Source organism: Aethina tumida, chromosome 6 (genome assembly GCF_024364675.1).
Source record: "Aethina tumida isolate Nest 87 chromosome 6, icAetTumi1.1, whole genome shotgun sequence".
In the NCBI taxonomy this organism is placed as follows: Eukaryota; Metazoa; Arthropoda; class Insecta; order Coleoptera; family Nitidulidae; genus Aethina; species Aethina tumida.
Window position 1 is genome coordinate 18,450,775 of NC_065440.1, and position 25,084 is coordinate 18,475,858.

At 37.1% G+C, this 25,084-nt stretch overlaps 10 protein-coding genes across 10 annotated transcripts in view; 7 read left to right on the top strand and 3 right to left on the bottom strand.

The window, feature by feature from the left end:
* Positions 1–88: 88 nt before the first annotated feature.
* LOC109600903 (prostatic acid phosphatase) lies at positions 89–1,307 on the top strand. Its single transcript, XM_020017085.2, has 3 exons — positions 89–170; positions 227–325; positions 380–1,307. Exons 1-3 carry the CDS (start codon positions 96–98, stop codon positions 1,268–1,270), a joined length of 1,065 nt encoding a protein of 354 aa, XP_019872644.1. The 5' UTR covers positions 89–95; the 3' UTR covers positions 1,271–1,307.
* A 112-nt stretch (positions 1,308–1,419) lies between these two features.
* Positions 1,420–3,133, top strand: LOC109600902 (prostatic acid phosphatase). Its single transcript, XM_020017084.2, has 3 exons — positions 1,420–1,684; positions 1,741–1,839; positions 1,895–3,133. The coding sequence occupies exons 1-3, from the start codon at positions 1,613–1,615 to the stop codon at positions 2,783–2,785; spliced, it is 1,062 nt and encodes a 353-aa protein (XP_019872643.1). The 5' UTR covers positions 1,420–1,612; the 3' UTR covers positions 2,786–3,133.
* Positions 3,134–4,209: 1,076 nt separating this feature from the next.
* LOC109600911 (dynein axonemal intermediate chain 7) lies at positions 4,210–8,543 on the bottom strand. Its single transcript, XM_049968705.1, has 13 exons — positions 7,749–8,543; positions 7,636–7,698; positions 7,456–7,586; positions 7,206–7,406; positions 7,049–7,134; positions 6,568–6,748; positions 5,720–6,515; positions 5,509–5,673; positions 5,310–5,466; positions 5,043–5,258; positions 4,836–4,989; positions 4,461–4,784; positions 4,210–4,404 (listed from the first exon to the last, which is right to left on the bottom strand). Exons 1-13 carry the CDS (start codon positions 8,365–8,367, stop codon positions 4,267–4,269), a joined length of 3,231 nt encoding a protein of 1,076 aa, XP_049824662.1. The 5' UTR covers positions 8,368–8,543; the 3' UTR covers positions 4,210–4,266.
* A 137-nt stretch (positions 8,544–8,680) lies between these two features.
* On the top strand, positions 8,681–10,555 carry LOC109600895 (putative fatty acyl-CoA reductase CG5065). Its single transcript, XM_020017076.2, has 6 exons — positions 8,681–8,907; positions 8,967–9,051; positions 9,106–9,721; positions 9,778–10,029; positions 10,082–10,342; positions 10,399–10,555. Exons 1-6 carry the CDS (start codon positions 8,701–8,703, stop codon positions 10,532–10,534), a joined length of 1,557 nt encoding a protein of 518 aa, XP_019872635.1. The 5' UTR covers positions 8,681–8,700; the 3' UTR covers positions 10,535–10,555.
* Positions 10,556–10,675: 120 nt separating this feature from the next.
* LOC109600913 (neuferricin homolog) lies at positions 10,676–11,691 on the top strand. Its single transcript, XM_020017094.2, has 3 exons — positions 10,676–11,154; positions 11,209–11,395; positions 11,454–11,691. Exons 1-3 carry the CDS (start codon positions 10,734–10,736, stop codon positions 11,623–11,625), a joined length of 780 nt encoding a protein of 259 aa, XP_019872653.1. The 5' UTR covers positions 10,676–10,733; the 3' UTR covers positions 11,626–11,691.
* Positions 11,692–11,732: 41 nt separating this feature from the next.
* Positions 11,733–12,901, top strand: LOC109600912 (protein ABHD11). Its single transcript, XM_020017093.2, has 4 exons — positions 11,733–12,152; positions 12,209–12,438; positions 12,497–12,628; positions 12,684–12,901. The coding sequence occupies exons 1-4, from the start codon at positions 11,733–11,735 to the stop codon at positions 12,820–12,822; spliced, it is 921 nt and encodes a 306-aa protein (XP_019872652.1). The 3' UTR covers positions 12,823–12,901.
* A 43-nt stretch (positions 12,902–12,944) lies between these two features.
* On the bottom strand, positions 12,945–15,195 carry LOC109600910 (FAST kinase domain-containing protein 5, mitochondrial). Its single transcript, XM_020017090.2, has 6 exons — positions 14,244–15,195; positions 14,111–14,190; positions 13,845–14,049; positions 13,639–13,798; positions 13,087–13,586; positions 12,945–13,032 (listed from the first exon to the last, which is right to left on the bottom strand). Exons 1-6 carry the CDS (start codon positions 15,120–15,122, stop codon positions 12,961–12,963), a joined length of 1,896 nt encoding a protein of 631 aa, XP_019872649.1. The 5' UTR covers positions 15,123–15,195; the 3' UTR covers positions 12,945–12,960.
* A 116-nt stretch (positions 15,196–15,311) lies between these two features.
* LOC109600914 (protein SGT1 homolog) lies at positions 15,312–16,330 on the top strand. Its single transcript, XM_020017095.2, has 5 exons — positions 15,312–15,421; positions 15,484–15,699; positions 15,754–15,841; positions 15,893–16,083; positions 16,137–16,330. The coding sequence occupies exons 1-5, from the start codon at positions 15,398–15,400 to the stop codon at positions 16,242–16,244; spliced, it is 627 nt and encodes a 208-aa protein (XP_019872654.1). The 5' UTR covers positions 15,312–15,397; the 3' UTR covers positions 16,245–16,330.
* A 273-nt stretch (positions 16,331–16,603) lies between these two features.
* LOC109600909 (PHD finger protein 12) lies at positions 16,604–21,780 on the top strand. Its single transcript, XM_020017089.2, has 9 exons — positions 16,604–16,927; positions 17,005–17,183; positions 17,237–17,499; positions 17,981–18,231; positions 18,286–18,781; positions 20,234–20,424; positions 20,484–20,703; positions 20,767–20,849; positions 20,905–21,780. Exons 1-9 carry the CDS (start codon positions 16,880–16,882, stop codon positions 21,280–21,282), a joined length of 2,109 nt encoding a protein of 702 aa, XP_019872648.1. The 5' UTR covers positions 16,604–16,879; the 3' UTR covers positions 21,283–21,780.
* A 1,112-nt stretch (positions 21,781–22,892) lies between these two features.
* The window catches only part of LOC109600906 (uncharacterized), a 119,442-nt gene continuing 117,250 nt past the window's right edge, over positions 22,893–25,084 (bottom strand). Inside the window, exons 8-9 of the mRNA XM_020017088.2 lie at positions 24,812–25,069; positions 22,893–24,758 (exon numbers count right to left, since the gene is read on the bottom strand). Coding sequence (XP_019872647.1) covers positions 24,655–24,758; positions 24,812–25,069 — 362 coding nt within the window. The 3' untranslated portion in view covers positions 22,893–24,654. The remainder of the gene's footprint in view (positions 24,759–24,811; positions 25,070–25,084) is intronic.

The window sequence follows — 25,084 nt, forward strand, 5'->3', positions numbered from 1 at the left end:
ATCGTAAATAAACATATATTAATCATATGATAAAGTCCACTATTTAACTGGCAACCCACAAAATAATCTTAACATTCGTGTTCGACAACAAAAACATGAGGTTCACAATCTTTGTTTCGACTTGTTTGTTTGCCTGCTTTGATTGCCAGGAACTAGTTTCCGTCGCAGTGGTAAGTTATACTTGTTTAGTTCAACTATTGTGGTCATCACTTAATTTTGTATGTAGATTTACAGACATGGAGACAGGACGCCCTTAAGTTTCTACGAAAACGACCCCTATTCGAATTTAACTTACTGGCCTGAAGGAGTGGGACAATTAACCAACGTAACTATTTAATTTCTTGTTTAGTTGTATAGTACTAATAAATTAATGTTACAGGAGGGTAAACTAAGGCAGTACAACTTGGGAAAATGGTTGAGGAACAGGTACTCGAACTTGCTACCAGAAAGCTACAACCACGAAGATATTCTGGTGAAAAGTGACGACATAGACCGTACGATCATGTCCGCACTTGCCAATCTGGCAGGTTTGTACCCTCCCGACGAGGAACAGAAGTGGTCAGAGTTAAACTGGATGCCTATTCCAATTCACAATCGTCCCAACGTTGAGGATTCCGTTATTGCCATGGAGAAACCTTGCGACAAGTACGAAAGGTTGTTCGAGGAGCTCATGGAGAGTGAACACTTCAAACAAGTGGACAGAGAGTATAAGAAGATCTACGAATATTTGACAGAGAATTCTGGAACCAAGACGAAAACTTTAAAGGCAGCCAAAGCACTCTACACAACGTTGTCGATTGAAGAACAAAGGAATTTAACTCTCCCCGACTGGACTAAACACGTTTACCCAGATAAATTGAAAGCGATGGCCTCACTGAGTTTTCAGAGTTACGTTTATACAGATCCACTAACCCGTTTAAGGGTTGGGCCATTTTACCACGAATTAATCGGAAATTTTAACAATACCATAGAAAGTTTAACAAATGTTAAACTGTGGATGTTTTCGGGCCATGATAAAAATGTTATCGCCGTTTTGGCGGGTTTGGGGGCTTTGGAACCTCACATTCCTCAATTTGCAAGCACTGTTATTTTTGAGTTGAAGAGGAACAACGGGGAGTATTATGTGGAGGTTTATTATAAGCACGGGGATGAGTTGGAGAGAATTCAAGTCGAGGGGTGCGACCTGGAGTGTCGGTTTAATGATTTTATTCAAGTCGTGGAGGAGTTCACAGTTGATCCTTTGACTTGGGATAAAGAATGTGAAAATTAGTCTTTTCTTAAATTAAGAATAAAACATTATTTATTTATTAGGCGTTTTTATTAACATTTATTAAAAGATAATTCTTCAAAATTTAATCCTGGCACTCCGCTCTAGTAGTAGTACTTTTGATTTATCATCCTGATTAACTATATATCCGTATTCGTCAATTTATTCAAGTTTTAACCAATTAAATAGATAATATTTAAATGTTGAAGATAATTTTTATACATTTTATTAATAGAAATCCATCCACTTGACTGTAACAAAAAACAAACATATTTTAATCATAGGATAAATTCCACATTTAACTGTCAACCCACGTAATAACATTAACATTCGTGTTCGTCAAGCATGAAGTTAATAATCGTGTTAGTTAGTTTGTTTGTTTGCGTTGTTTGTGAGGAACTAATTTCCGTCACAGTGGTAAACAACAGTTGTTTGGTTTAATTAATTGGGATCTTCATTTAATTTCTTTACAGATCTACAGACATGGAGACAGAACGCCAACAAGTTTCTACCAAAACGACCCCTATTCAAATTTGACTTATTGGCCGGAAGGATTGGGACAATTAACCAACGTCACTATTTCAATTCCTTCAACAGCTGAATAAAACTAAGGAATTAATGTTGCAGGAAGGTAAACTAAGACAATACTACTTGGGAAAATGGTTGAGGAACAGGTACTCCGATTTGCTGCCGGAAAGGTACAACCCCGGGGATGTTCTGGTGAAAAGCGATGACGTGGACCGTACGATCATGTCAGCACTTGCCAATCTGGCAGGTTTGTATCCTCCTAAGGAGGAACAGAAGTGGTCAGATTTAAATTGGATGCCAATCCCCATCCACAACCGTCCTAATGTTGAGGATTCTCTTATTTCCTTGGAGAAACCTTGCGACAAATTCGATAGTTTGTTTCAGGAGTTGATGGAGGGTGAACACTTCAAACAAGTGGACAGGGAGTATAAGAAAGTCTACGAGTACTTGACAGAGAATTCTGGTACTCAAATGGAATCTTTACAAGCAGCTAAAGCACTCTACGCAACGTTGTCGATAGAAGAACAAAGGAATTTTACACTTCCCGACTGGACAGAAGACATCTACCCAGAAAAATTAAAGGAGATGGCTGCATTAAGTTTCCAAAGTTACGTTTTTACAGATCCAATGATCCGTCTGAAGGTTGGACCGTTTTACCATGAACTCATAAGCAATTTTAAAAACATAATTGAAGGCTTAACAAATGTTAAATTGTTGATGCTTTCGGGCCACGACAAAAATGTATTTAATGTATTAGTAGGTTTGAAAGCTTTGGAGCCACATGTTCCTCAATTTGCCAGCACTGTTATGTTCGAGTTGAAGAGGAATAACGGAGAATATTATGTGGAGGTTTACTACAAGCAAGGGAACGAGTTGGAGAAGATTGAAATGGAGGGATGCCACTTGGAATGTCGATTTCATGATTTTATACAAATCATGGAGAAATTTACTGTTGATCCTGTGACTTGGGACAAAGAATGTCAAGAATAGTGTTTTTATTTTATATATAAACAATAAAAAATACTAATAAAATGTGCATAAAAAATAAAATGTGTTTGTAACTCAATATCTTGTAAAATAAAAAAAAATAATTATTATTGTTATTGTATAAGCGTTAAATTTGACTTATATAATTATAATATCTACTATAACAACAATATCACTCGTTATCAACAATAATATTACATACATTCGTAACACCCTGTATATATTTTGTACAAACTTTAAATAACACCAACAGTAAATGTATCTGATTTTACATGTATTTATTTTATAATATATCAAATTATAATCGTTAAATTCTGTATTGTTATAAAATAAAGAAATAATAAAAAATAATTTATTGTTTTATTTAATAATTTAACTAAACCTAATAATAAAAACATAAACCTAAAACATAAGCAAAACAAGAGGTAAGTAAAAAATTTTAAAAATAAAAATTATCACTGACAATCAATTTTAAATTATATAAAATGAGAACAGGAATGTGAGGAGGTGTCCAGCTCCTAATACAATATTCCCGGGAAAATTCAAATTTTTTGGCGGGAAAACTCCTGATACATTTATGGCGGGAAATACCTCCTCGCGTTTCCGTGCTCCCGATACAAAATCGTTAAATTCGCTAAAATTTGGATGAGAAGTTAAAATTTTGGATTATGTAATAGGATCACAGAAATGCGAGGAGGTGTGCTGCTCCTGATACAAAATTGGCGGGAAAATTCAAATTTTCAAATTTAGGCGGGAAAACTCCTGATACTTTTTTGGCGGGAAATACCTCCTCGCGTTTCTGTGCTCCCGATACAAAATCGTTAAATTCGCTAAAATTTGGATGAGAAGTTAAAATTTTGGATTATGTAATAGGATCACAGAAATGCGAGGAGGTGTGCTGCTCCTAATACAATTTGGCGGGAAAATTCAAATTTTCAAATTTTTGGCGGGAAAACTCCTGATACATTTTTGTTGGGAAATTGCCTTTTCGTGTTTTTGTGTTTCTTAGACAGAATCATGAATTTTATGCGATTCTCTTCCATACCAGCGCCATCTGTTGCGAATATCGTAAACCTCTACAGTATACATTACAGGTTCCTGTTATTCATGAAAGTTGAGTTTAACCAGTTGTGTATAGAGGGAGACCAATCGTGTTCTTGCAATATATTATTATTCAAAAACTATTAAGATAATTTTATATTTTAAAGCAGAATCTTAATTTTTCGTTTTTAGTGGTCTTGTCTAATTAAATTATTTAATAATTTCTTCAGATAAATTAAATTATTGTATGACACGTTAGTGACATCTATTGTTCATATCCAGAACTAATATAATATATATTACAGGTTCCATTTTTGTGTTTTATGAATTTTTCAGTGAATTTAGTATAAATATTTAAAAGGATTGGAAAAATAAAACAATACATATCAAATATATATTTTTATTTAATACCGTCTCTAAATATACAGATTATTTACAATGATTTAAGAAAAGCTGAAAATTCGTGTAGCCTGCAACAGATTTTCCAAGACGAAAATTGACTGTTTATTAGCTGAGGCAACTTGCGTCCTTATCATAATACTCGTCGACGACCTCATTAACTGGTACAAATCACAGCAGTACTGAAAAAAAATTAATATCCTGTAATAAGAATAAACGGTTTTGGATAACGGTATACCTTCATCCCTTCAATCTCCTTGTCCTCAAACGTCTGACTGACCTCAGTGCAGTCGATAAAAGTCGCCTTGTCCGGCGTTACCAATGTCATGGAATAAGACCTCTGCTTCTGCCTGTTGGGCACGTATTCACGCATTTGAAACACAATGTTGCGCCGTTCCAACGTGACATTCCACCTGCTCCACGAAAACATAAAGGAGTTGTGCATTTGAGCCATATTTTTGTAGAGATGACGTTCTGTGTGCCAATGTTTCTCGCACACTCCTTCCACGTAGCAAAACGCGTCAAACGAGGGGAAAATGTCAATGCCAGAGTCTTTCATCACCTAAAAATTAAAATTTCTGAGTACAAGCACTACAACAGTACATTATACTACCCTCATTAGGTATGGAAGAGTGTAATATTGTCCGATTTGATTTTTCATAACGTTCTTGGGGCAGTTCTGAAGCTGCGACAAACAAATCATGTCGTCTTTTACGTTAAACTCGAATATTAACACCGCCGAAGTGATTTGCAGGGTGCAAGTACCACTGCAACATATAATAATTGCACCCTTGTAACAACAAACGGTAAAAACTAATACTCTTCTTCTGGACGCAGTTCCCAAGCTTGAAACGGCAGATGCGAGTAACGGAGTGTGGCCAAAGCGAAGGTGCCAAATCGTTGCGTCCTGAAAGACAAAACTCCAGACTCCTCCACGTGTTTCAGGTCGAAGACGCAATTTCTAGTCCACGCTTTCAGTTCCTCATCCCAGAAACACACTATGGGCAAATCCAGGAACAATACGTGATCAGGCCACCTAAAAACAATTTGATTTATTAAATATTCTTAGTAGACTAGATTGTGGTACTTGAGGCTGATGAGAATGAGCTTGTCCATCTGCTCCTCCTGTTTCTTTAGGTCTTCCTCGATTTCCTCCGGAGTTCTGATAACGCCAGGTTCAATTGGGGGAGGCGGCTCGTAGTCGATGTAGAACGGCAGGTGCTCCAGCTGTTTAGGCAAAAATACTATTTTGAATTTATCATTGAACGTTCGATGATTTAACTTACGGCGTGTCGTGTGCATGTCTATCAAAATAAACTCCTGTGGCTGCGGCGGCTGCTTCAACAAGTTCACCTTCCAAACACCCCCAATCACTATGTACTGACGTAAATTAACCACGTGCTCGGGCAGATTTCTATACATGTTTCTTCTAGTAGTTTCGTACAGTTCATCTGCAACTGCAATGTTAAATCAGGTTTTGAGGGGCACAACACTTACTTTCTATCATTAAAACGTGGTGTTGAGGGGTAGGGTCCAGTTTCCGGTATGGGACATAAGGAAACGGTCCTTCCGGTGGTGGTTCCTCCTCATCCTCCTCGATTTCCTCCACTATCTCCCCGTCAGGCCCCTCAACTCTACGCATCTTTTTGATTCTGTGTTCCCATTTGTATTTCATCTTCAGGTTCCACATCATCCGTACGTAGTCGATGAATCTTTTGTGTAGTATATCTGGTACTGGAGGCATATTGTAGGACTCAGATAGGTCGCTGAAGTGATCGTAAATGTGGTACAACACCCTTATGGCCAAACCTTCGTCATCCAGGCTGGAGGGACAAAGAACGGTCATGTCTAAGGTGCTGAAATTTATGTCGATTCTTGGACGGGGAGGTCGACGAGGGTTCGGTAAGGGAATGGGCAATTGTTTCCTTAGCCACAGGCTGAAATTTATGCTATCGTCCTGGAATTTGTACTCGGACACGTACATATCGACCCTGTTCATTTCCGTGTCCTCGAAACGGAGGAGTCTGTACGTTGTTTCGTCCAGACTTTTCGCCTGACAGTCGCGCAACAATTGTCGTACCCACTTTAGATTGTCGATGCGCCTTACGTCTTTTTTGAAGGTTACCAGAGCGTTCTCCAAGTTCAAAAGGATTTGCATTATATCCTTGGTGCGTTTAATACAATTTTCTACTGTCGTCAGTTCTATGTCTTCCTTCCAGTTGTGTAAATAGGTCGTGAGTTCTTGGCAAGTGGTACCATCGGGTAAAATTCTACACTCCAGATAAATTTCCCACTAGAAAACGACTTAAATATAATAACAAACGGTAGCGGAATTGAAGTCATACCTCTTCCAATTTGTCCTTTTCGTTTTGTATTCTATCGTTATGCTCGTAAATCTCCGCCTTCATTTTTTCGTAGTACTCGAATTGTTCAATTCTGTTTTGGTTCTCGAATCGTTCACGTTTTTCTAACTCTTCACCACGGGCTAGTTCTTCTAAACGCAACCTTCGCTCTTCTGCAGCTGCCCTGTTGAAACAGAACCGTTAAGATTTATAAAAAAATAACATATTATTGTGTGAGCGTATAAGGATCGAGTTGGATGCTCTCATTTAATTTTTATATTTATAAGAATGTAATAATTTGTTTGTTCTAGAAAAATTAATTTAAAATAAAATATTGAGAAGAGATCATTTCAGAAATCTATACTCTGTATTTGGATTTGACTGTTGATTGGAGCAATTAAATAAATCATTTGATCAAAACTTTGTGAAGTAATTGTCATCTTTATGCGCTCATTTTTTTTTTTAATAATTTGTGAGTGTTTACTCTACTGCTGCTTGTTCCTGCTCCTGACGCATCTTCTCCACCATCTCCGCCGTCAGATTTTTCTTAGGTTTTTTACCTTTTTTGCCCTGTAACCAAATTAAATGATAATAAATACAATTGCTCAATAATTCGATTTAACGGCTGGTTAAAAATCAACCTTTTCCTTCGGCTCTTTAGGTTCGTGTGCTTTAGCCTCTTTAATCTCATGATCTTCCTTCGACGGGCTTTTAGTGTACAGCTCTTTCGACGGGGTTTTGCTGTAGAGTTCCTCAGAAGGTCGACCACTCTCGTCCAATTTTTCCAGCGACTTGACCTTTTTCCCTTTTTTCTCTTTCTTGCCTTTACCTTTCTTAACCACCTAAATTTATAATCGTAACAACAAACAACTGACATTCGTAGAAATCAACCTTTTCTGATATAGCTTTGCCCACCACCGTACTTTTGGTTTTTCTAACTTGTTCTTCGGATGGTAACTCCAACATGCTTTCGCTCGACTCAATTGTCGACAGTCGTTTGGTGCTTACTCTCCCCACCTTCGCTGTACATGAACGATTTAAAATATTTGGTCATCCCCCCAAGACACCTACCTTTACTGACAGCAGCTTCGATAGCCGACGATTTTTGTTTTAAAATTCTGCTTCTGCTCTTGGCTACAAAAGTTTTGTTGTAAAGACGTAACAATTTAAAAAATTCAATTCACCTTCGCCACTGGATAAGGATGCAATAGATGCCGCTTCGGTTGTTTTGATTTGGTCTTTTTTTCTTTTTTTCTTGTCTCCTTTCTTGTCCTTTTTCTCGACGATTTGTACAGAAGGGGCAGGTGGCACCTCGCCTTCCACCACATGGCTGCTTGCTTGTTTCATGGACGATTTTTGTTTAATAACCGATTGATCCGGCTTCGCTTCCGCCGGCTCTTCCTCCGGCAATTCTGTCTTGGACTTTTCTTTTTTCTCCTCTTTTTTCGGTTTCTTGCCTTTTTTCAGTTCGGGTTCTCCCTCCGGCTCAGGTTGATCTCCTTTTTTGCCCTTACCTTTCTTTCCTTTACCCTTTTTACCACCCTTTTCTTTTATTTCCATTTTCTTGTCTTGGTCCTTTTTCTCCTCCTCAACCTTGGGCTTTTCCTCCAGGTCATCCAAAAGTACAAATTCTGGTTCATCGTGTTCCTCCTCCGTGAATTCCATGGTAGTTCCCTCCTCTTCGCTTTCGTCATGTTCTACTTCCAAAGCTTCCGTTACAGACTCCTGATCTTTTTCCGGTTCCGGCTGTTCCTCCGGCTGTTCTTCGGTCGGTTCCGTCTCTTGTTCCTCCACGTCCGCCATTTTTTATTATTTAAATACAAAAATAAATTTGCTTATGACAAGTTATTGTTTGACAAATCAAAATTTGAATTAATTATTATTAATCATTACGTTTTGTTTTCGGTTCCTCCGAAATAATTAAAACAATACATAGACAAAGAGAACTAAAGTTGCCCAATAAATTAGAATAAAACTATTTCATACAACCTCATTGTTTGAACAAATAGTAATCGGGTCGTAGTGACCCGAGGAGAACAATGAACGGAAACTTGCGACCCTTAGGGTCAATTATATTCGTAACGTGAACGACTTTTGTACGCGAAGATCCAGTACGGTTTTAACACTTCAACCACGATGGACTTTGACGATGGCAAAGATGACATACCCACTTTTTACGCGGGTAAAGATGTTTTCATCACGGGCGCGTCGGGTTTTATGGGCAAAGTCTTGATTGAAAAGTTGCTAAGGTCGTGCCCGGAAATTGGGAATCTCTATTTGCTGTTGAGGCCCAAAAAGGGTAAAAGTCTGGAAGAGAGGATTAAACAACTCACGGATGTTGGGGTAAGTTATTTATTTGTTGTGGTTTGTTTGTTACTGCTACAACTTTGTTGTCTTTGAAGCTGTTCGACAGTTTGAAGGAGAGCAACATTGGAGCCTTGTCGAAGATCAAGCCCATCGATGGGGACGTGTCTAAACTCAACCTAGGTAAAACTTGCAATAATTTTCCACCCATCAGAGTTTAATTTTGGTTGCTTTAAGGCATCAGTGAAGCTGACACCAACACACTGATAGAAAATGTGAGCGTGATCTTCCACGCAGCTGCTTCGGTGCGTTTCGACGACCCCCTTCAAGATGCCATCCTCCTGAACACCCGTGGCACGAGGGAAATAGTTCTGCTGGCCAAAAAAATGAAAAAGCTGCGTTCCTTCATCCACGTGTCTACCACTTACTGCAACACGGACAGGAAAGTGATCGGAGAGGAGATCTATCCACCGCACGCTGACTGGCAACAATCCATCGAGCTGGCAGAGAACTACGACCGTCATGTCTTGGACGTGTTGACCGCCAAGTACACCGGAACCTTACCCAACACTTACACCTTCACAAAATCGATGGCGGAGCACGTCATCAAGGACTTATGTGATGGGCAACTGCCCGTTTCCATCATCAGGCCTTCCATTGTGATCTCCTCGGTTAAGGAGCCGTTCCCTGGTTGGATCGACAACTTTAACGGCCCCGTCGGTCTGTTGGTGGCGGCGGGTAAGGGCGTCATGAGGTCTATTTACACGAACCCAAACGTTAGAGCCGACTATGTACCCGTCGATTTAGCCATTAAGGCCATCATTTTAACTGCTTGGGCTAAAGGAGTGCAATCGTAAGTTTCACTTACCATTTTCGTCGGTTATCGATCAAACTTTGGCTGTTTCGTAGGGAGGAGGAGCGTTTGAAACTGAACATTTTCAACTGCAGCAATAACAGAGTGCAAGCGGTCACCAGTAGGGAGTTGGTGCAAATTGGAAGGAGATTATGTTGGGAGTATCCTTTGGAAAACATGCTGTGGTACCCTAACGGCAACTGGATCACCACCAATTACTACGTTCACTTCATTAAAATGATCTTCTACCATTTGATACCAGCCTTGTTCGTTGATGGCCTTTTAAAACTCACTAATCACAAACCAATGTAATATCAGTACTTTTATATCAATTATGTGTTACAAAATGATTTGTTTCAGGTTGGTGAAAGTTCACAGACGCATCTTCATCGCTAATATGGCTTTGGAGTTCTTTATTATGCAGGAATGGACGTTTATTAACGAGAATATTTTAGAATTGGAGACGAAGATACCGGAACAAAACAGGGAAGAGTTCGCGTACGACAAATATTCACCTTTGACGATCCCGTACGTGTTTTTCAAAAACGGAATTATTGGCGCTAAAAAGTACCTTCTGAAGGAAAATAGTAACTTGGAAAGCGACAGAAGAGCTGCCACAAGGTAAAATTAATAATTATAATATTATTAACTTTATTTAAATGTTTGTTTTCTTCCAGATTATGGATTGTTTCTATTATTTTCAACGCCTTATGGTACTATACAGTGTTTTGGTTCTTGTATTATAAAATGGACATTCTAGGAATTATTTTAAACCGCCTGTATGATGCAAAAGTATATTTTACAACACCTTGAAATAAAACTATTTATTTTTTACTCAGTCGTTTTATTTTTCACATAAATAATCCAATAAAATTAATATTTTTTGAAAATATTCATTTATAAACTATTAGTTAACAGTTTCGCTAATAGATGGCCGCTGACGAATTGTTTACAAAATAACACAAACTTAACCTAAAATATAAAATGTTTTTGTTTATAACAATTTAAAAAGATGTTGCAAAATTGGAACGTTAGGCAGATCGTGGTCGTCTGTGTTTTTAACGCCCTTCTGTATTATTTCTTCGGCGATCTATCACATGGTTTAATCGCCTCGATATTTTACAAATCGGCCGTGAACAACAAATCGGAGAGATTGTATACAAAAACCGAATTACAACAGTTTAACGGAGAAAACAACCCGGAATTGTACTTGTCCATTTTGGGGATAGTTTACGACGTGTCAAAGGGTAAAAAACACTATGGAAAAGGGGAGACCTATCATTATTTTGTTGGGAGGGATGCTTCAAGGAGTTTTGTGACTGGAAAATTCAATGATGAGGAAGATAATGAGTTAGTTGATGATTTTGGGTTTGATGAACTTAAATCATTGCAACATTGGATTAAATTCTATAGAAAAGACTACAAAAGAGTTGGTACATATTTACCATAAAATGAGACATATTTTGTTGTAATACTGATTTTTGTAGGTAAATTAATTGGCAAATACTATGATGAAAGTGGTAAAGCAACAAAGTATAACAAACTAATAAAAACACTTCTGAAAGACGCAGAAAATCAAAAACAAAATGAAGATTTGGAAAAAAGAAAGTTTCCACCTTGTAATGTTGAATGGAATGCTGAACAAGGAACAAGATTTTGGTGTACTAATAGAAGGTTAAAACACTACACACAAATCAAATTATTAAACTATTAACAATAATAAATGTTGCAGTGGAGGAGTTGAAAGAAATTGGGCGGGAAAACCAAGGAAATTATATGTAACTGGTGCTGAAAATTACAGATGTGCCTGCATTTCAAGTGAAAACGAAAAACTGGGAAACATTAAAGCATTCGAAGGTTGCGACGAGAATTCGGACAGCTGTTACGTTAAGGATGTAAACTAAAACTAACTTTAAGTATTAATTATTTATTATCAGCGTTGCATAACGAATAAAAGTATTTTTGAACTACTTTTGACGTTTTATCTTAACCTAAAACAATACTCAAAAAAATGTTACTACCCAAAACAACCCTGTTAAAACTAATAAAACCAAAACCGGTGCGTAATTTACGTCTGTCGGCCCGTACGGAAACCCTCACGCCCGTACCACTTAGTTATGCGACCTATGAAGACACCACCACCGACACGAAGGAACACGCGCCCCCATTGATAATACTCCACGGCCTCTTCGGCTCCAAGGCCAATTTCAACTCCCTCTGTAAAGTGTACCAGCAGAAAACCTACCCCAAGCGCAAAATAGTGGCCGTGGACTGCAGGAACCACGGCGACAGCCCCCACAGCCAAGACCACACGTATGCACACATGGCGGTCGACGTGAAGAAATTACTGGGCGTTTTGAACGTTGATAAATGCGCACTGTTGGGACACTCGATGGGGGGACGGGCCGTGATGTTGTTCGCGTTGAAATACGTAAATGATCTGAGGCAGTTTTGTTGTGCAACAATGGAATTGAAGGTTTGTTGCAGCCTGAGCTGGTCGAACGGTTGATAGTGGCGGACATCAGTCCGGTCACACGCAACAATTTGGAAACGATGCCGCAGATTTTGGCCGCGTTGGAGGGCGCCAATTTGCCGGAGAACGTTACCCTGTCGCAGGCCAGGAAAGACGTGGACAAACAATTGGCCAAAACGATTGACAATCAGTTTGTTAGGCAGTTTTTGTTGACGAATCTGGTTCAGAGTGATGATGGTAAAAAGTTCGTTTTAGCTCCGATTTATTTGCGTTTGTTTTGACTTGTTTGTTTGACCTTTTAGGTATAAATGGAGGGTGAATATCCCTGTTTTATTGTCCAATTTTAACAACATATCAAAGTTTCCCACTACTGATAGTCTAAAATACACAGGACCCACTCTGTTTTTAGCAGGAGAACATTCTGATTACATTCAGTAGGTATTACCCTTGTATTTATGTAAAATAAGCTAATTTTTTCCTTATTTTCAGCAAGGAAGATGTGCCAAAAATAAAAGAATTATTTCCAAAAGCAGAATTAGAAGTTATTTCAGGTGCTGGACATTGGTTACATTCTGAAAAACCTTACGATTTTCTGGATTTAACCCTAGCATTTTTAAATGATAATTAATTTGTTATATTAAGTGTATATTTTTGTTAAAATTTTTCGTTATACGTTGATGATTTTAAATAAATTAAACATGCATTTATAGCGTGTCTTATTACATAATTACAAAATATTAATTGCTCAAATAAAATCCAGTAAAACTTATTTCAATTTATTTCTAATATAATACAATTTTTGTTCTTTGTTAAGGTCGATAAACTCGCTCCAAATTACCTAAAAACACCCAAATAAATCAAGTAAAACATTACAATTGATTGAATATCTTACAAGAATTGGAGTATAACCGATTTTCTCTAACTGTCGCATTTTGGTAACGATTTGTCCAACAGGAAAATTAGTATCTCTAATCGTATTGTTCCACCCAGCAATCACGACAGCATACCATTTTAAATTATCGTCTTTATGAGGCACCATAATATCACCAAATACATAATTCGTAAAGCCAATCGGTTCAACGAACTTATTTGTAGTATTATCCTTGCACAAAATCACGTCAGCCTTCGAGAAATGGGGCAAAACATGTTCAATGTACAAATAACGTTTGTCTCCAACGTATTCTGTAATTGTATCAATCGTGTCTAGTATTAATTGATCAGCTATTGATATTTTTTTCCACTGGTCGTGAGAAGGGGTGAATTCAGTGTGCCATTTCGCTGCCTTGTACCTAGTTTTTGGTAACAACCTATTGCCTGTGTAATCAGGACATTCAACTTGTAATGAACCGTCGAGGAAAAATATTTCCCTGGGCAAACATTTTATGTTTTTACCTTTAAAAAAACAGCATTAAACCATGCCTTTGTGTATTCATTAAAATGTTACCATAAGTATCTTCTATGTAAGTTTTATCAAGTACTTTATCCAATAGTTGGTGTGAGTACAAACCTCTCAGGCTCAAATAATGTAAACTACAAGACAAGGACCTTGGATACTGAATTATTTCTGTCTCCCTATTTTTGCTGTGCAGTTCTTCTAAACAAGCCTTGAAAAATATTTATAAAAGGAACAAAACAAACATATTTAATTACCTGATAAATGTCTGGGGTTGTTTGTGGATTGAAGTCTGACTGAGTTAAGGCAAATAGTAAACGTTCAATGTCTTTCAGTCTGACTTTTTTCGGGTCGTTTATGTCTTTTATTAGTTTATTTGATACATTAATTAAAGATTTTTTATGGAAGGCATTTATACTTGTACTAACTAAGGATAGATGTAAAGCAGCCAAGTGTGATATTCTGAAATTCAGATCAATTTATCACATATTAATTTACAATGATGTTAATTAATTAGGCAAACCTGTCAACTTCATTGCTTAAAATGTCCAAAGCCAAATAAATATCTTTGGCCAACCTTCCAGGTCTGGACAATCTGATCACCTAAACAACAAACAAATTACTTTATTTTTTAAAGATTTTCATTGTAATTTCACCTTTAAAATAGCAGTTAAGCTTATTTCATGTACAGTTTTACTATTCCTTGATATTTCTCTAAGCATTGCTTGCAGAATGGTGGTTAATTTGATACTACTTTTAGTTTTAAAGTACCCTAAACTGACAATAGCCATTTCATCAACATTCATCTCATTAATTTTCTTTTCCAATGCATCCTCCACTTCAAAATTAACTTTGAGCCTCCTGCACACATTGAGGAGGAAAAACGCGTGCACCAACTCGTCCTTTGTTAAAGTTTCAGCCTTTTTAGGTAGAATATCAATGACTTCATATAAATAATCACTAATTCTCCCCAGGTTGAGTTTGTACCATAAGTCTGCGTATTTGAACATTGTTTTTATGTCCCAATTTTGCAATCTCCAGATGCAAAAATCGTCGAGGCAGCTCCAAACGTCGTGAAAGTTGTGAGAGTCATACCCATCACAAGGTGGAAGTTCTGTAAGTGTTGTGAGAAGGTCATAAAGTTGTTGATCTGTTAGATCCTGACACTGGTCCATTAGACCATCGACGAGGTTGTCGAAACGTTTGTCTGATATATTTATGTTGTTGTCTATGCAGAATTGTTTTACGTTTAGGAACGTGTCTACGATTTCATCTATCGGCGATTTTCTGTAGTGTTTTTGCATTGTTTCATTGAAGTTTTCCAAGGTGTTGATTGTTTCAGACGGCTTTTCCGTTTGGTAAACTGTGTTAGGTAACAAAGTGTACATGTATTGGTTTTCATTTTCCACGAAAATTTTAGCCTGAACAACACAACTTGTGTGAACTGTTTTAATGCTGTTAATTGTTGTTAAACTAGGCAGGTTGGGTCTTAAAGTCCTAAAAACTGAGCACGTCTTTAACACATGTCTAAACATTTTTGAATAAAATAAGTTTGTAGGTTATAAATAAATCCAATTTGATTTGATCTCATGTTCCGTACAGTTCCAATTTGTGTTGTGCGCGTGCGTCAATGGCAACAAACCAATCAAAAATTTGCAGGAAAAAAGACAACAATACTGTAACTCGTGTAATGTGGGTTGCCCAATTGTCATAAACAGCTGTCATTTTATAACTCCGTCGTTTTGAGCAGTATTAGTATTAAAACCCTGTTCAAAATAACGTAAATTGCCCAAATTAACGCTCCTTAATTATGGCCGAGGTAACGAACAGTCAGGTACTGATAACACCAAGTAGTGCGGCGAATCCATTGTTTGTTTTTCCTGTGTTTATTTTTAGGCGCAAATCAGACATGATTGGTACCAAACGGAGACCGCCGTCGTTATTACTGTGTTGGTTAAGAACGTGCAAGAAGAAAATCTACAAATTAAATACGAAGATAAACATGTAACTGTTGATGTTAAAACAGCTGAGCTGGAAAATGGACATGTTGCCTTTAATTTGTCCCATCAGATTGTTCCAGAACAATGTGGATGCAAAATTACACCTTCTAAAGTATACAAGTTTGTGTCTGCCAAGAAAGTTTATTAATTAATAATTTGTTTTTAGATTGAAATTAAGTTGAAAAAATTAGAGGGAATCAGATGGGAAAAACTTGAAGGAGAAGTTGATAAGCAGCTCAAAACAATACCACAAGGTACAACAATAGATTCTGTATAACCAGTTAATATAGATTGGGTTTTTTTAGCAAATGTTCCATCAGATAAGCCTTTAATGTATCCAACGTCCAAAGGCAAAGACTGGAATGCAATAGAAAAAGACATAGTGAAAAAAGAAACTGAAGAAAAACCAGAAGGAGAGGAGGCTTTAAACAAATTGTTCCAGGAGATTTATGGGAAAGGAAGTGATGAAGTTAAAAAAGCAATGAACAAAAGCTTTGTAAGATTTCATTGTTGTTTGTAATTCAATTGAGTTAATTTTTGACGTTTCAGATGGAAAGTGGCGGAACTGTTTTGAGCACAAATTGGAATGAAATAGGAAAGGAAAGGGTGAAAGTGCAGCCACCTGATGGAATGGAGTTTAAGAAGTGGAATAATTAAGGAATCTTTATATTTTAGGTATTTTCATATGCAGCAAATTAATTTGTACAATTTACATACAATCAATTAATTTGATCATTGATAAACTTGTTTTATTTTGTATAAATTTCCTCTATTTTAGAAGTATTTATTTATTAAGCTGCAAGAAATGTTGTTTCAGTAATAGGCAACGCAGAATACACTTTCTGGTGTACTCTGGGTTGCTTAGTGCAATAAATTGTAATTATGATTTTCTGTAGTTTTACATCAAATGAACAATAAAGATTTAATAAAACAGTGATAATGAAAGTTTATTTTTAAAAATAAATATGTTTTCAACCTGGACAAACTGGTAAAATTCCTTAAACGCGCTTGCGTGAGAACGCAAGTTGCGTCGGCGCCAACTGGGCCACTGTCAAAACATATTTTTTGTAAATAATTCCACAATTAATTTAAAAAATCATCTTAAATCACCTGCAAGTAACAAATTGGCTATCAAATGTATGCAGTAAGCTAAAAGTGAACTTTGCTCAATTTCCGAGTGTGCGTTTTAATTGAGAATCTGTTATTGTGTGTGGTAACCACATCAAAAGCCCACAGGTACAAGTCCAAACAGTCGAAATTGCTGGCCTGACACGCAGAAAGGCATCGAAAAAATGTCGGTAATCGAGTACGACCTGGACACCTCCGGCGGCCTGATGGAAGTAAGTGCACGAACGTCCCGAAACTTTCGCACTAAAATGGCGGAGACCGTTGCTAAATTCCCCCGTTCATTTCGCAGCAAATCCAGGCGTTGATCGCGCCGCCGAAGGGCGACAGCAAGGAGGAGAAGAAAACGGAACATCCTTACTACAAGCGGCCGGGCAAGGGTCACAACCACGACAGTTGCGACGCTTGCAGCGAAGGCGGCGACCTGATCTGCTGCGACAAGTGTCCGAGCAGCTTCCATCTGGCGTGCCAGTAAGTCCGCTATCTAAATTGTGCGAGTCACACGTTTACGTATTCGGTTGCAGCGATCCGCCGTTGGAGGAGACTGACATACCTAAGGGGGAATGGCTGTGCCATTCCTGCATACACGCGAAAAAGAAGCCGCAGCTGCGGCTGAAGAGGTCCGTCTCGATGCCTGCGGAGGCCACCCCCAAGCCAGTGGCCAAGAAACAGAAAATGTTGAGTCCTATTGAAATGTTGATTGAGGCAGCCCAGGCAATGAATCCCAGGCAGTTTGAGTTGCCAAGGAGCATGAGCATACCTTGCATATTCCCTGGCACTGATAAAGGTTTGAGTCATTGTTTTCGCTGTGGTTGTTCTTTGTTATGGACTGAAAATAGTTGGTTAGAAGGTGTTAGAAAGTGAGGTTATTGTTGAGCCATTTTGACATTTTTGGAACTTTTATAGCTTTTTAATGCATTTATTAACTTATTTTTGGTACAGAAGGTTCTAAACTAGTCAAAATTGACCCACTTATTATAGGTATTATGGTTTTTGATAAATGTCATACAATATATATCTTGGAATTAAAATTTTTAAATATTTTTTACAACTTACAGATGGCACCAGTTGCCAAATTTTTGTAATATAAAGTTTTTAATATTTTATACAACAATATTTCTATATATTTAAACGAATTAGTGACATATTGGCGTGGAATTACATTAGAAATAAAATATATTATTATTTTACCAGCAAATTGTATCATATTCTACAAAACACACTATTTTTGTATCAGTTTTTGTTCTGATAATTTAAATATGTTTTAGCGGAGATACCGTATTCACGAACGGGCCGAAAGCCACTTAAGGTGACGAAAAGAGACCACGAAAGAACGTTCGGAGGCACGATACCTCTCCCATCCAAAAAATGCAACGAATGTCGAAAATCGTGCAGAGTGGCCCCTTTGTTGGCTTGCGACTTTTGCACCCTTTTCTATCATTTAGATTGCCTGGATCCTCCGTTAACGACGCCGCCCTCCGGACGCTGGATGTGCCCCAATCACGTGGAACATTGCCTGGTCAGTCCACAAGACATTCCAATTAAGTTCCCGACTCATACAAGCTGTTTTTAGGACTCGAAACTGTTGCGCTCAGTCTCTGCCACCGAACGCACGCAACTGTGGGAGAAATTCACCGGCCCCGTCGACCAGGAGGCGATCAAGATGGAGTTTTTCCGAACCGTTCACCGCACCAATCCGCCATTCAAGATGAAGGTGCGCCGGGAGCTTAAGCAGCGTGCCAAAATCCCCGAAATGGTGCGGCATCACTACAAGAACCCTATAGAGCTGTTGCCCACGTTGAGGGACGTGCTGCGGATAGAGGTGGACGGCGACGACATCAAGTCGGAGGACGGCGGCGACCCGTTGGACGTTGACGACATTAAAGAGGAAGACAGTGAGATGATTAGTGTAAGTGAATGCGTGACGAACGAGGATGGTGTTAGGATTAGGGAGGACGACACGAACTGTACGTTGAACGGTTTCGTTAAGAACGGCGGTGACTTTAATGACGTTATTAAAAAGGAGAACTATCTGATGAGCGAGTTTATCAGCGGTATCACTACTGAAGGTAATTTTAAATGCATGCTTCACTTCTTTCTGGATAGGTGCTTCATTAGAACGATTAATTCATCTACATTATTATTATTATTATTATTATTATTATTTATTATTATTGTTGTAAAAACTCATATACATTGACTGACTGTGAGATAAGTAAGAGAGGACGATAGTATTGCCCGTCTCTCTTATTTCTTCTTCGTTGGCCCTACGTGTTGTGGGCGCATGCGCAGAACGTCACTGGTCATTAAATAACACACACTCCTTATGACAATACATATGTAAATATCATAAGCTTTGTGTACATTGCTTGCAAGATGACGTTAGCATCGCAGTATTTTTTTAAATTAAAATGTTATTTTGCATGTTTCTGGGTATGTTGGTATTTGAATATTAAACAACTAAATTAAACTCGTTGCTGTGTTTATGTTTTTATGTCATTTTATTGTGTTGTTTTTGTTAGTTGACAATTTTAAACTTGAGTTTGAAAGTTTTGAAAGGTTTGTGAGGTCACTTTGTAGCGGATAAAAATGATTTGGGTGCAATGTATTGACGATTTTTTGAGATAATTTTGTTGAAAGGTAAGGAATAAATGAATTTTGTGGCTTTAATTTTAAATTTTTTTAAGGTTTATCGTATGTAGAAAGTTTGGTTAGGTAACTCTCATTTTTGACGTTTGTCAATTTTTAAAGATTCTCCTGAATTATCTTGTAAATTGTTCAGTTAAATTAAAATTTGTTGCTATTGTACTGTTTTCGTTAAAATAAAGAATGTTACCTCTGTTAAAATTATTTTGAAAATTTTACTCAAAATCTTATAAAAAAGTTTGGTTAAGACGTTTAGCATCAGTTTTTTCCTAAAGATTACCTAAATTTGTTGTGATTATATTTAAATTTGTAAAAACAAAGAAAATTTATTATTATTTATTATAAATTTATTAAATTAATCTATTAAAATTGTTTCAGTTTTCTATAAGTAATTTAATGTTATTTAACGAAAATATCTTAATAAATCGATTAATTAATCCTAAACATCAAAAACAATATAATTAATACAATAATAAACAATTTATGCCAACATTCAACCACGATTGTACAAGAAATTACACAAATATATAATTTAAATTAATACGATTAAAAACAATGATATTACCTTAATAAATGGACCAATTAATTCTAAACACAAAAAACAATTTCCACAGAAATAAACTTAACTCGAAAATAAACAATTCATGCCCACATTCAATCATAAATGGACAAGAAAGGCGTTCAGAAATCATATGACGATATTGTTTGCACCTAAACGATAACGAAACGAATCCGATTACAAAAACTGCACCAGTTTAAGCCATGAATCACCGTGTTAACAACAATCATTGTTTTCGAATACAACACATTCAATATCGCCAGCGATAAAAAACGGGGACCAATCGACGCACGATGAATTTCGTCAATTGTTTTAGTCGAATTGGAGCTGAAGCAGCTGGACGAACGTCTGATAAAGCTGCTGGCGTTCCAACGGATCCAGGAGCTGCTGGCTCAAAATACCAACAACTCGACGTCCTATTTCTCGCCGAGCCTCCAGAACAAACTGAGGCAGATGCCGTTGCCCAGCGAGCTGTTGACGCCCGCAGACATCGACCGAATAGCCAGGGTACTCGTTGAGCAACTAATACGAGTTTAGGGGTTGTTAATGGTTGTTTCTTTGGGCAGGTATTCAGCACACCCAAGAAGAAGAAGCCGAGGAATGTGATCAGGGCTAGAGCCATGGTTTGTCCGGTGGTTTCCAAGCACTTCTACAACGTTAGGACGTCGGAGGTGGACCCCACCGATGTAAGACACGACGCCAGCTTCTTGGGATTCAGGCCGACGGTTTCAGCACGTTTTCCTGAGGCTGTGGCGATGAGGTTTCGCGTGCTCAATATTGGAAAAGGTACTCACTATCACCACAATCAAATTACTGATGTAAATACATAGTCTTGTCTTTGTGCCACAGGTTCCTTCAACGACGTGGACTTGGAACGGTTCGGTCATTGTAATTTTATATCTGCCAAACACGCCGTGGTGTTCTACGACGAGGTAAACCCTTACACACACCCCTAAATACATAAAATACTCAACTGATTTGTTGTAGTACTCGAGGCACTACGAACTCCTGAACTACTCCCAGCACGGCACCTACGTGAACAACATATTCTACTCCAACGACCTGTCGATAGACCGCCAAACCTGCGTACAAACCAACCCCGACCCCAAGTCCTCGAAAGTGGAGACCTCCGTGCGGGAACTGATCGACAAGAAACGGAAACTGGGCCAACGACTGACGAGGAAAAACTCCACCGAATCCGTCAAGGAGGAACAACAGTTCCGGGTGGACTGTCTGTGTTCGAGTGCCAGCGTGCCCGAAGATCTCAAGCAGGGCTGGGAGGGTGCGGCCGTGCTAAGCCACGGCTCGTTGCTGCGTTTCGGTTGTATTGCCTTCGTGTTCTCGATCGTCGATCGTGCCGTGTAAAACAGTAAAAATGTTCTGGGGAATCTAGAAACTGAGCAATAATAACATTTACGGGGCCGATTCGGAAATTTTGTGGTCAATTAATTAACGTGGACCGTGTTCCTTCATTTTCGATTTTGATTATTTCTGTGATTCGAGCGTTGAAACATGATGATGGAAATTTTTGTGATAGTAGTTGATTAGTTGTTTTCTTTAATATTATTCTTTTGGTACACTTGTTAGTTATAGTGCCCAGCACTAGTTACATAATTTGTATATAATGGTCTAGTAAATGTTTTAGCAGTTTTTAGATTAACTGTAAATAAAATGATGTTTTTGTAAGAAGTAAGTTATGTAAGAAATTTTTGTAATTTATTGGATCTGACGAGATGATCAACATATTTATTTTGACACTTGGCAAACTATAGTACCGCAGTATTGTTATTTTCTAAGTGAAAATATTTATTTTTGTTTGAAACATGAGAGGAGATTTTTATGAAAATAAATTATATAACAATCTACTGTCTTTTATTTATTAACTTTGTTAGTCCAGACTCTTAAAATACACACATCAAAAATAACCTATAGTGAGGCAAATTAGCTGATAAAAAATGCATACATAGTTCTCCTAATTAAAAGTGTGAATACAATATAAAAAATTTGAAACCTGGTGGAGGAACAGTTAGTTTGGGGATTCATTCCTTTTCATGGTATAGGAGCATGAAAAAATTAGTAATATAAAGACATCATAAAAATTCTAATGGAACAACAATTTGAAATTAATTAACAACAAATAGTAATGTAATTATTTTTCTGGCCACCACTGTATTTTATAAATAAGATTGTACTACTTGAATTGGATGTCAGTATAAATAATGTTTTTTTTTTATTCGTTTTTTTTGTTATTATTGTGCTTGTTATGCAGTGGGTCAATATAACTTTATTCTTTAAAAAACTATTTAATTTAAATATTAAACTGGAACATAAATTAGTTTGTACCCATTAATATACTTAAACGTTTCTACATAACTATTTTAAAATACAATTTTAATAAGAAAAATAAGCATTTCATAAAATATTTCATTACTGATTTGATGTTAAAATAAAATACTTCGACTCCTAATTATTCCATAAACCTTTGATTAATAATAACACCCACCTTTCAAATATATATCCCATTTATCCATTAGGGCACTAAACACTACACTAATTATCCGCAAATCATAGCATTAAACCGAACCCCAACACCGAATTAACTGGGGGTGGGTACGCGTACCACCATCTGATCGAACGACCGACCGATACGCTGATCAATAACAGACTGACTGGATTTATGAAGTGAGTCAACGATGATTCTTTCCATGGATCCTATTGGTCAGCATTGGTGTTTATGTAATTATATTAGTAATACGAATATTGACAACAAAAAATCAATTTTTTAATTAAAATATCTGTTTTTACATCAATAAATCTACGTTTTATAATAAATATCTCATTAAATATAATTATTTTATATATTGTGGTGGTATAGCTAAAATAACAAGTTATAAATCACAAATTTTAAACCATAATTTGATTTCTTTTTTGGTTGGAAGTTATTATTATAAATAAGGGCGTGAAATAAAACACAATTCAATATTTTCATTATATTTTCATAGTCAAAATATAATAATTGTAACCCTTATATATGATAAGCAAAAGTTTTTTGGACACACTATACTTATATATCGGATAAATGCAAAAAATTAAACCGGAGCAAAACTGAAAAGCAAAACGTTCTAAAAAACCTGCCTTTTGTTAACTGTACACAAATCAAAAACAAACGCCTAAAATTATAATTAAAGTGTCTAAAATCACAGAGTAAACGCAACACAAAAAAATAATAATATTAATAATAATAATAATAATAATAATGATAAAAACATGGAAAGCGACCCGGAAATAATGGGTCGGCATTCCGTTTACCTAAATCAAAAACAGTTACCGAAGCTTCACAGTCTTTTCATACATTTATAAAATACGGGAGGAAAAAGGATAAACGAAAGAACCACATATTTAACACATATATACAATATCATACAAAAAACGAACATATCCACAAAAACGGTGAATAATCGGCGACGCGGGTCGCAACTTTTATGAATATGTTACTCGAAAAGTTCCTTCAATATAGCCTAGAGATAATTATGAACATTATATTACATGAAAAAACTGGCTTGTGAATAAGGAAATCGGTGATATACATTAAAAAAATATGCAGAGAAAACACTAAGAAACATTGCACAACGTGCCCCCCAAAAATTAACGTCCGGAGTGTGGAGAGGCCGGCCAATAATTCTTGAGGGGGTTGTAGTTATTTTATTTTTTTTTTTTTCATATATATCCAATCCATTCATCCCTCAACATTGTTATAATACTAATCTTCTTTTGACTATCAATTTATTTACAAACTTTACATCAAAATAAACCTTTTCCTTTTCTGTATACATTCTCATTTTTAAGTCAACAGATGTTTTAATTCATTTTGTTTTGGCATCGGTACCAAATATATAAAATTTCTTTTATTTTTACGCTAAAAATGTTCAGAATACTGAGCCTATGAGTATGTATAAAATGCTTAGTTTACCTAGCTTTAAGTCCTAAACATTTTTTATGTGTTTTATTCAGACATTTTTTTAGAATAGGTTCTAGATATACATACTGGGAGGAGGCAACACATATAATATGTATACAAATATGAAAAACATCTTGAAATGTGGTCATTTATCATTTAAATTTCGCACGATCCACAAACAATTACAAACATTTGTGGACAGTAACAGTGTTTTTTATATATTATAATTTTTGAAACAAAATACTCAAGCAGAAAAGCCGCTTTTTCGGTTATTTTGCCGTTCACGATCACAGATTCTCAAATATATATCTCCGCCAAACAATAAATTTCACAACTGAAAAACTTTGTCATTAATTAATTAATATAAAACCGAGGTAAAACGTCTTCGTTGTGTATTATATTTTCCTTCTTAAGCTCTACTAGTTCCCGAAACGTAATCCACTTAAAAAAATACTTGAGTTAATTTAAAAAACATGTACAATATAAAATTCTCATTTAAAAAACCAACAGCATACCATATCATCACTTGCATCGAATAGCTCTTCAATCGACCCAAATCAAAAATTCAATATTGACTAATTCCGGCTCAAAGAACGGACCAGGCCGCGCCACGAAAATTCAATTTAAATTCTTTGGTTGGAGACGCGACGGAACGTTCCTTGAGCCCCGCAATAAATAATATAAATATTCTCAACATCAAATTGATCACTTGTTAAAACGTCCACTCGAGTCCGCAACACTTAGTACTCAGTGAGAGTGTGAAGGGTGGCTCGTCTTCATCATCTCCAAACTAACGTCACGACCAGCGACGACACGAGCACCACCACCACGGTGGGCACGACGTACGGCGACGCGTTGATCGCGTCGTATTCTGCGCATGTTCCTGCAAAACAACTCGATTTATTTATGCTGTCTGAGACTAGGTGATCGGGTTACCGTTGCTGGTGAAGTTGAAGGCCAAACTGCCGGTGACGCCGGGCACGATGTGCCTGTGACAGCTGTCGGTGGCGCCCGAAAGTCTCAGTACCGGCGGCCCGACCCGGCCCAACGTGCCCTCCACGACGTCGCTTTGGGGCTGGCTCGTGATCTGGTAGATGAAGCAGTAGCGCAACGCATCGTTGGTTTTCCTAGACAAAGGGCTGGCTATTATGTAGTTCATGTCGTTTTCTTTCCAATTTCCATGACATTGATATGCTGCAAATTATCATT

Excerpts from the sequence above, each read along its gene's own strand:
- LOC109600895 (XM_020017076.2), top strand. The coding sequence starts at position 8,701 with ATGGACTTTGACGATGGCAAAGATGACATACCCACTTTTTACGCGGGT. Across the intron at positions 9,052-9,105 it reads CGTGTCTAAACTCAACCTAG|GCATCAGTGAAGCTGACACC; the intron begins GTAAAACTTGCA and ends GGTTGCTTTAAG. Across the intron at positions 10,030-10,081 it reads CTCACTAATCACAAACCAAT|GTTGGTGAAAGTTCACAGAC; the intron begins GTAATATCAGTA and ends GATTTGTTTCAG.
- LOC109600912 (XM_020017093.2), top strand. The coding sequence starts at position 11,733 with ATGTTACTACCCAAAACAACCCTGTTAAAACTAATAAAACCAAAACCG. Across the intron at positions 12,439-12,496 it reads CAGAGTGATGATGGTAAAAA|GTATAAATGGAGGGTGAATA; the intron begins GTTCGTTTTAGC and ends TTGACCTTTTAG. Across the intron at positions 12,629-12,683 it reads GAACATTCTGATTACATTCA|CAAGGAAGATGTGCCAAAAA; the intron begins GTAGGTATTACC and ends CCTTATTTTCAG.
- LOC109600909 (XM_020017089.2), top strand. The coding sequence starts at position 16,880 with ATGTCGGTAATCGAGTACGACCTGGACACCTCCGGCGGCCTGATGGAA. Across the intron at positions 16,928-17,004 it reads CCTCCGGCGGCCTGATGGAA|CAAATCCAGGCGTTGATCGC; the intron begins GTAAGTGCACGA and ends TTCATTTCGCAG. Across the intron at positions 17,184-17,236 it reads AGCTTCCATCTGGCGTGCCA|CGATCCGCCGTTGGAGGAGA; the intron begins GTAAGTCCGCTA and ends ATTCGGTTGCAG.
- LOC109600903 (XM_020017085.2), top strand. The coding sequence starts at position 96 with ATGAGGTTCACAATCTTTGTTTCGACTTGTTTGTTTGCCTGCTTTGAT. Across the intron at positions 171-226 it reads AACTAGTTTCCGTCGCAGTG|ATTTACAGACATGGAGACAG; the intron begins GTAAGTTATACT and ends TTTTGTATGTAG. Across the intron at positions 326-379 it reads GAGTGGGACAATTAACCAAC|GAGGGTAAACTAAGGCAGTA; the intron begins GTAACTATTTAA and ends TTAATGTTACAG.
- LOC109600902 (XM_020017084.2), top strand. The coding sequence starts at position 1,613 with ATGAAGTTAATAATCGTGTTAGTTAGTTTGTTTGTTTGCGTTGTTTGT. Across the intron at positions 1,685-1,740 it reads AACTAATTTCCGTCACAGTG|ATCTACAGACATGGAGACAG; the intron begins GTAAACAACAGT and ends ATTTCTTTACAG. Across the intron at positions 1,840-1,894 it reads GATTGGGACAATTAACCAAC|GAAGGTAAACTAAGACAATA; the intron begins GTCACTATTTCA and ends TTAATGTTGCAG.
- LOC109600914 (XM_020017095.2), top strand. The coding sequence starts at position 15,398 with ATGGCCGAGGTAACGAACAGTCAG. Across the intron at positions 15,422-15,483 it reads CCGAGGTAACGAACAGTCAG|GCGCAAATCAGACATGATTG; the intron begins GTACTGATAACA and ends GTTTATTTTTAG. Across the intron at positions 16,084-16,136 it reads AAGCAATGAACAAAAGCTTT|ATGGAAAGTGGCGGAACTGT; the intron begins GTAAGATTTCAT and ends TTGACGTTTCAG.
- LOC109600913 (XM_020017094.2), top strand. The coding sequence starts at position 10,734 with ATGTTGCAAAATTGGAACGTTAGGCAGATCGTGGTCGTCTGTGTTTTT. Across the intron at positions 11,155-11,208 it reads AAAAGACTACAAAAGAGTTG|GTAAATTAATTGGCAAATAC; the intron begins GTACATATTTAC and ends TGATTTTTGTAG. Across the intron at positions 11,396-11,453 it reads TTTTGGTGTACTAATAGAAG|TGGAGGAGTTGAAAGAAATT; the intron begins GTTAAAACACTA and ends TAAATGTTGCAG.
- LOC109600910 (XM_020017090.2), bottom strand. The coding sequence starts at position 15,122 with ATGTTTAGACATGTGTTAAAGACGTGCTCAGTTTTTAGGACTTTAAGA. Across the intron at positions 14,050-14,110 it reads TTAAGCAATGAAGTTGACAG|AATATCACACTTGGCTGCTT; the intron begins GTTTGCCTAATT and ends TCTGAATTTCAG. Across the intron at positions 13,033-13,086 it reads TCGGTTATACTCCAATTCTT|GTAATTTGGAGCGAGTTTAT; the intron begins GTAAGATATTCA and ends GGGTGTTTTTAG.
- LOC109600911 (XM_049968705.1), bottom strand. The coding sequence starts at position 8,367 with ATGGCGGACGTGGAGGAACAAGAGACGGAACCGACCGAAGAACAGCCG. Across the intron at positions 7,699-7,748 it reads ATCCTTATCCAGTGGCGAAG|CCAAGAGCAGAAGCAGAATT; the intron begins GTGAATTGAATT and ends AAACTTTTGTAG. Across the intron at positions 6,516-6,567 it reads AAAAGGACAAATTGGAAGAG|TGGGAAATTTATCTGGAGTG; the intron begins GTATGACTTCAA and ends GTCGTTTTCTAG.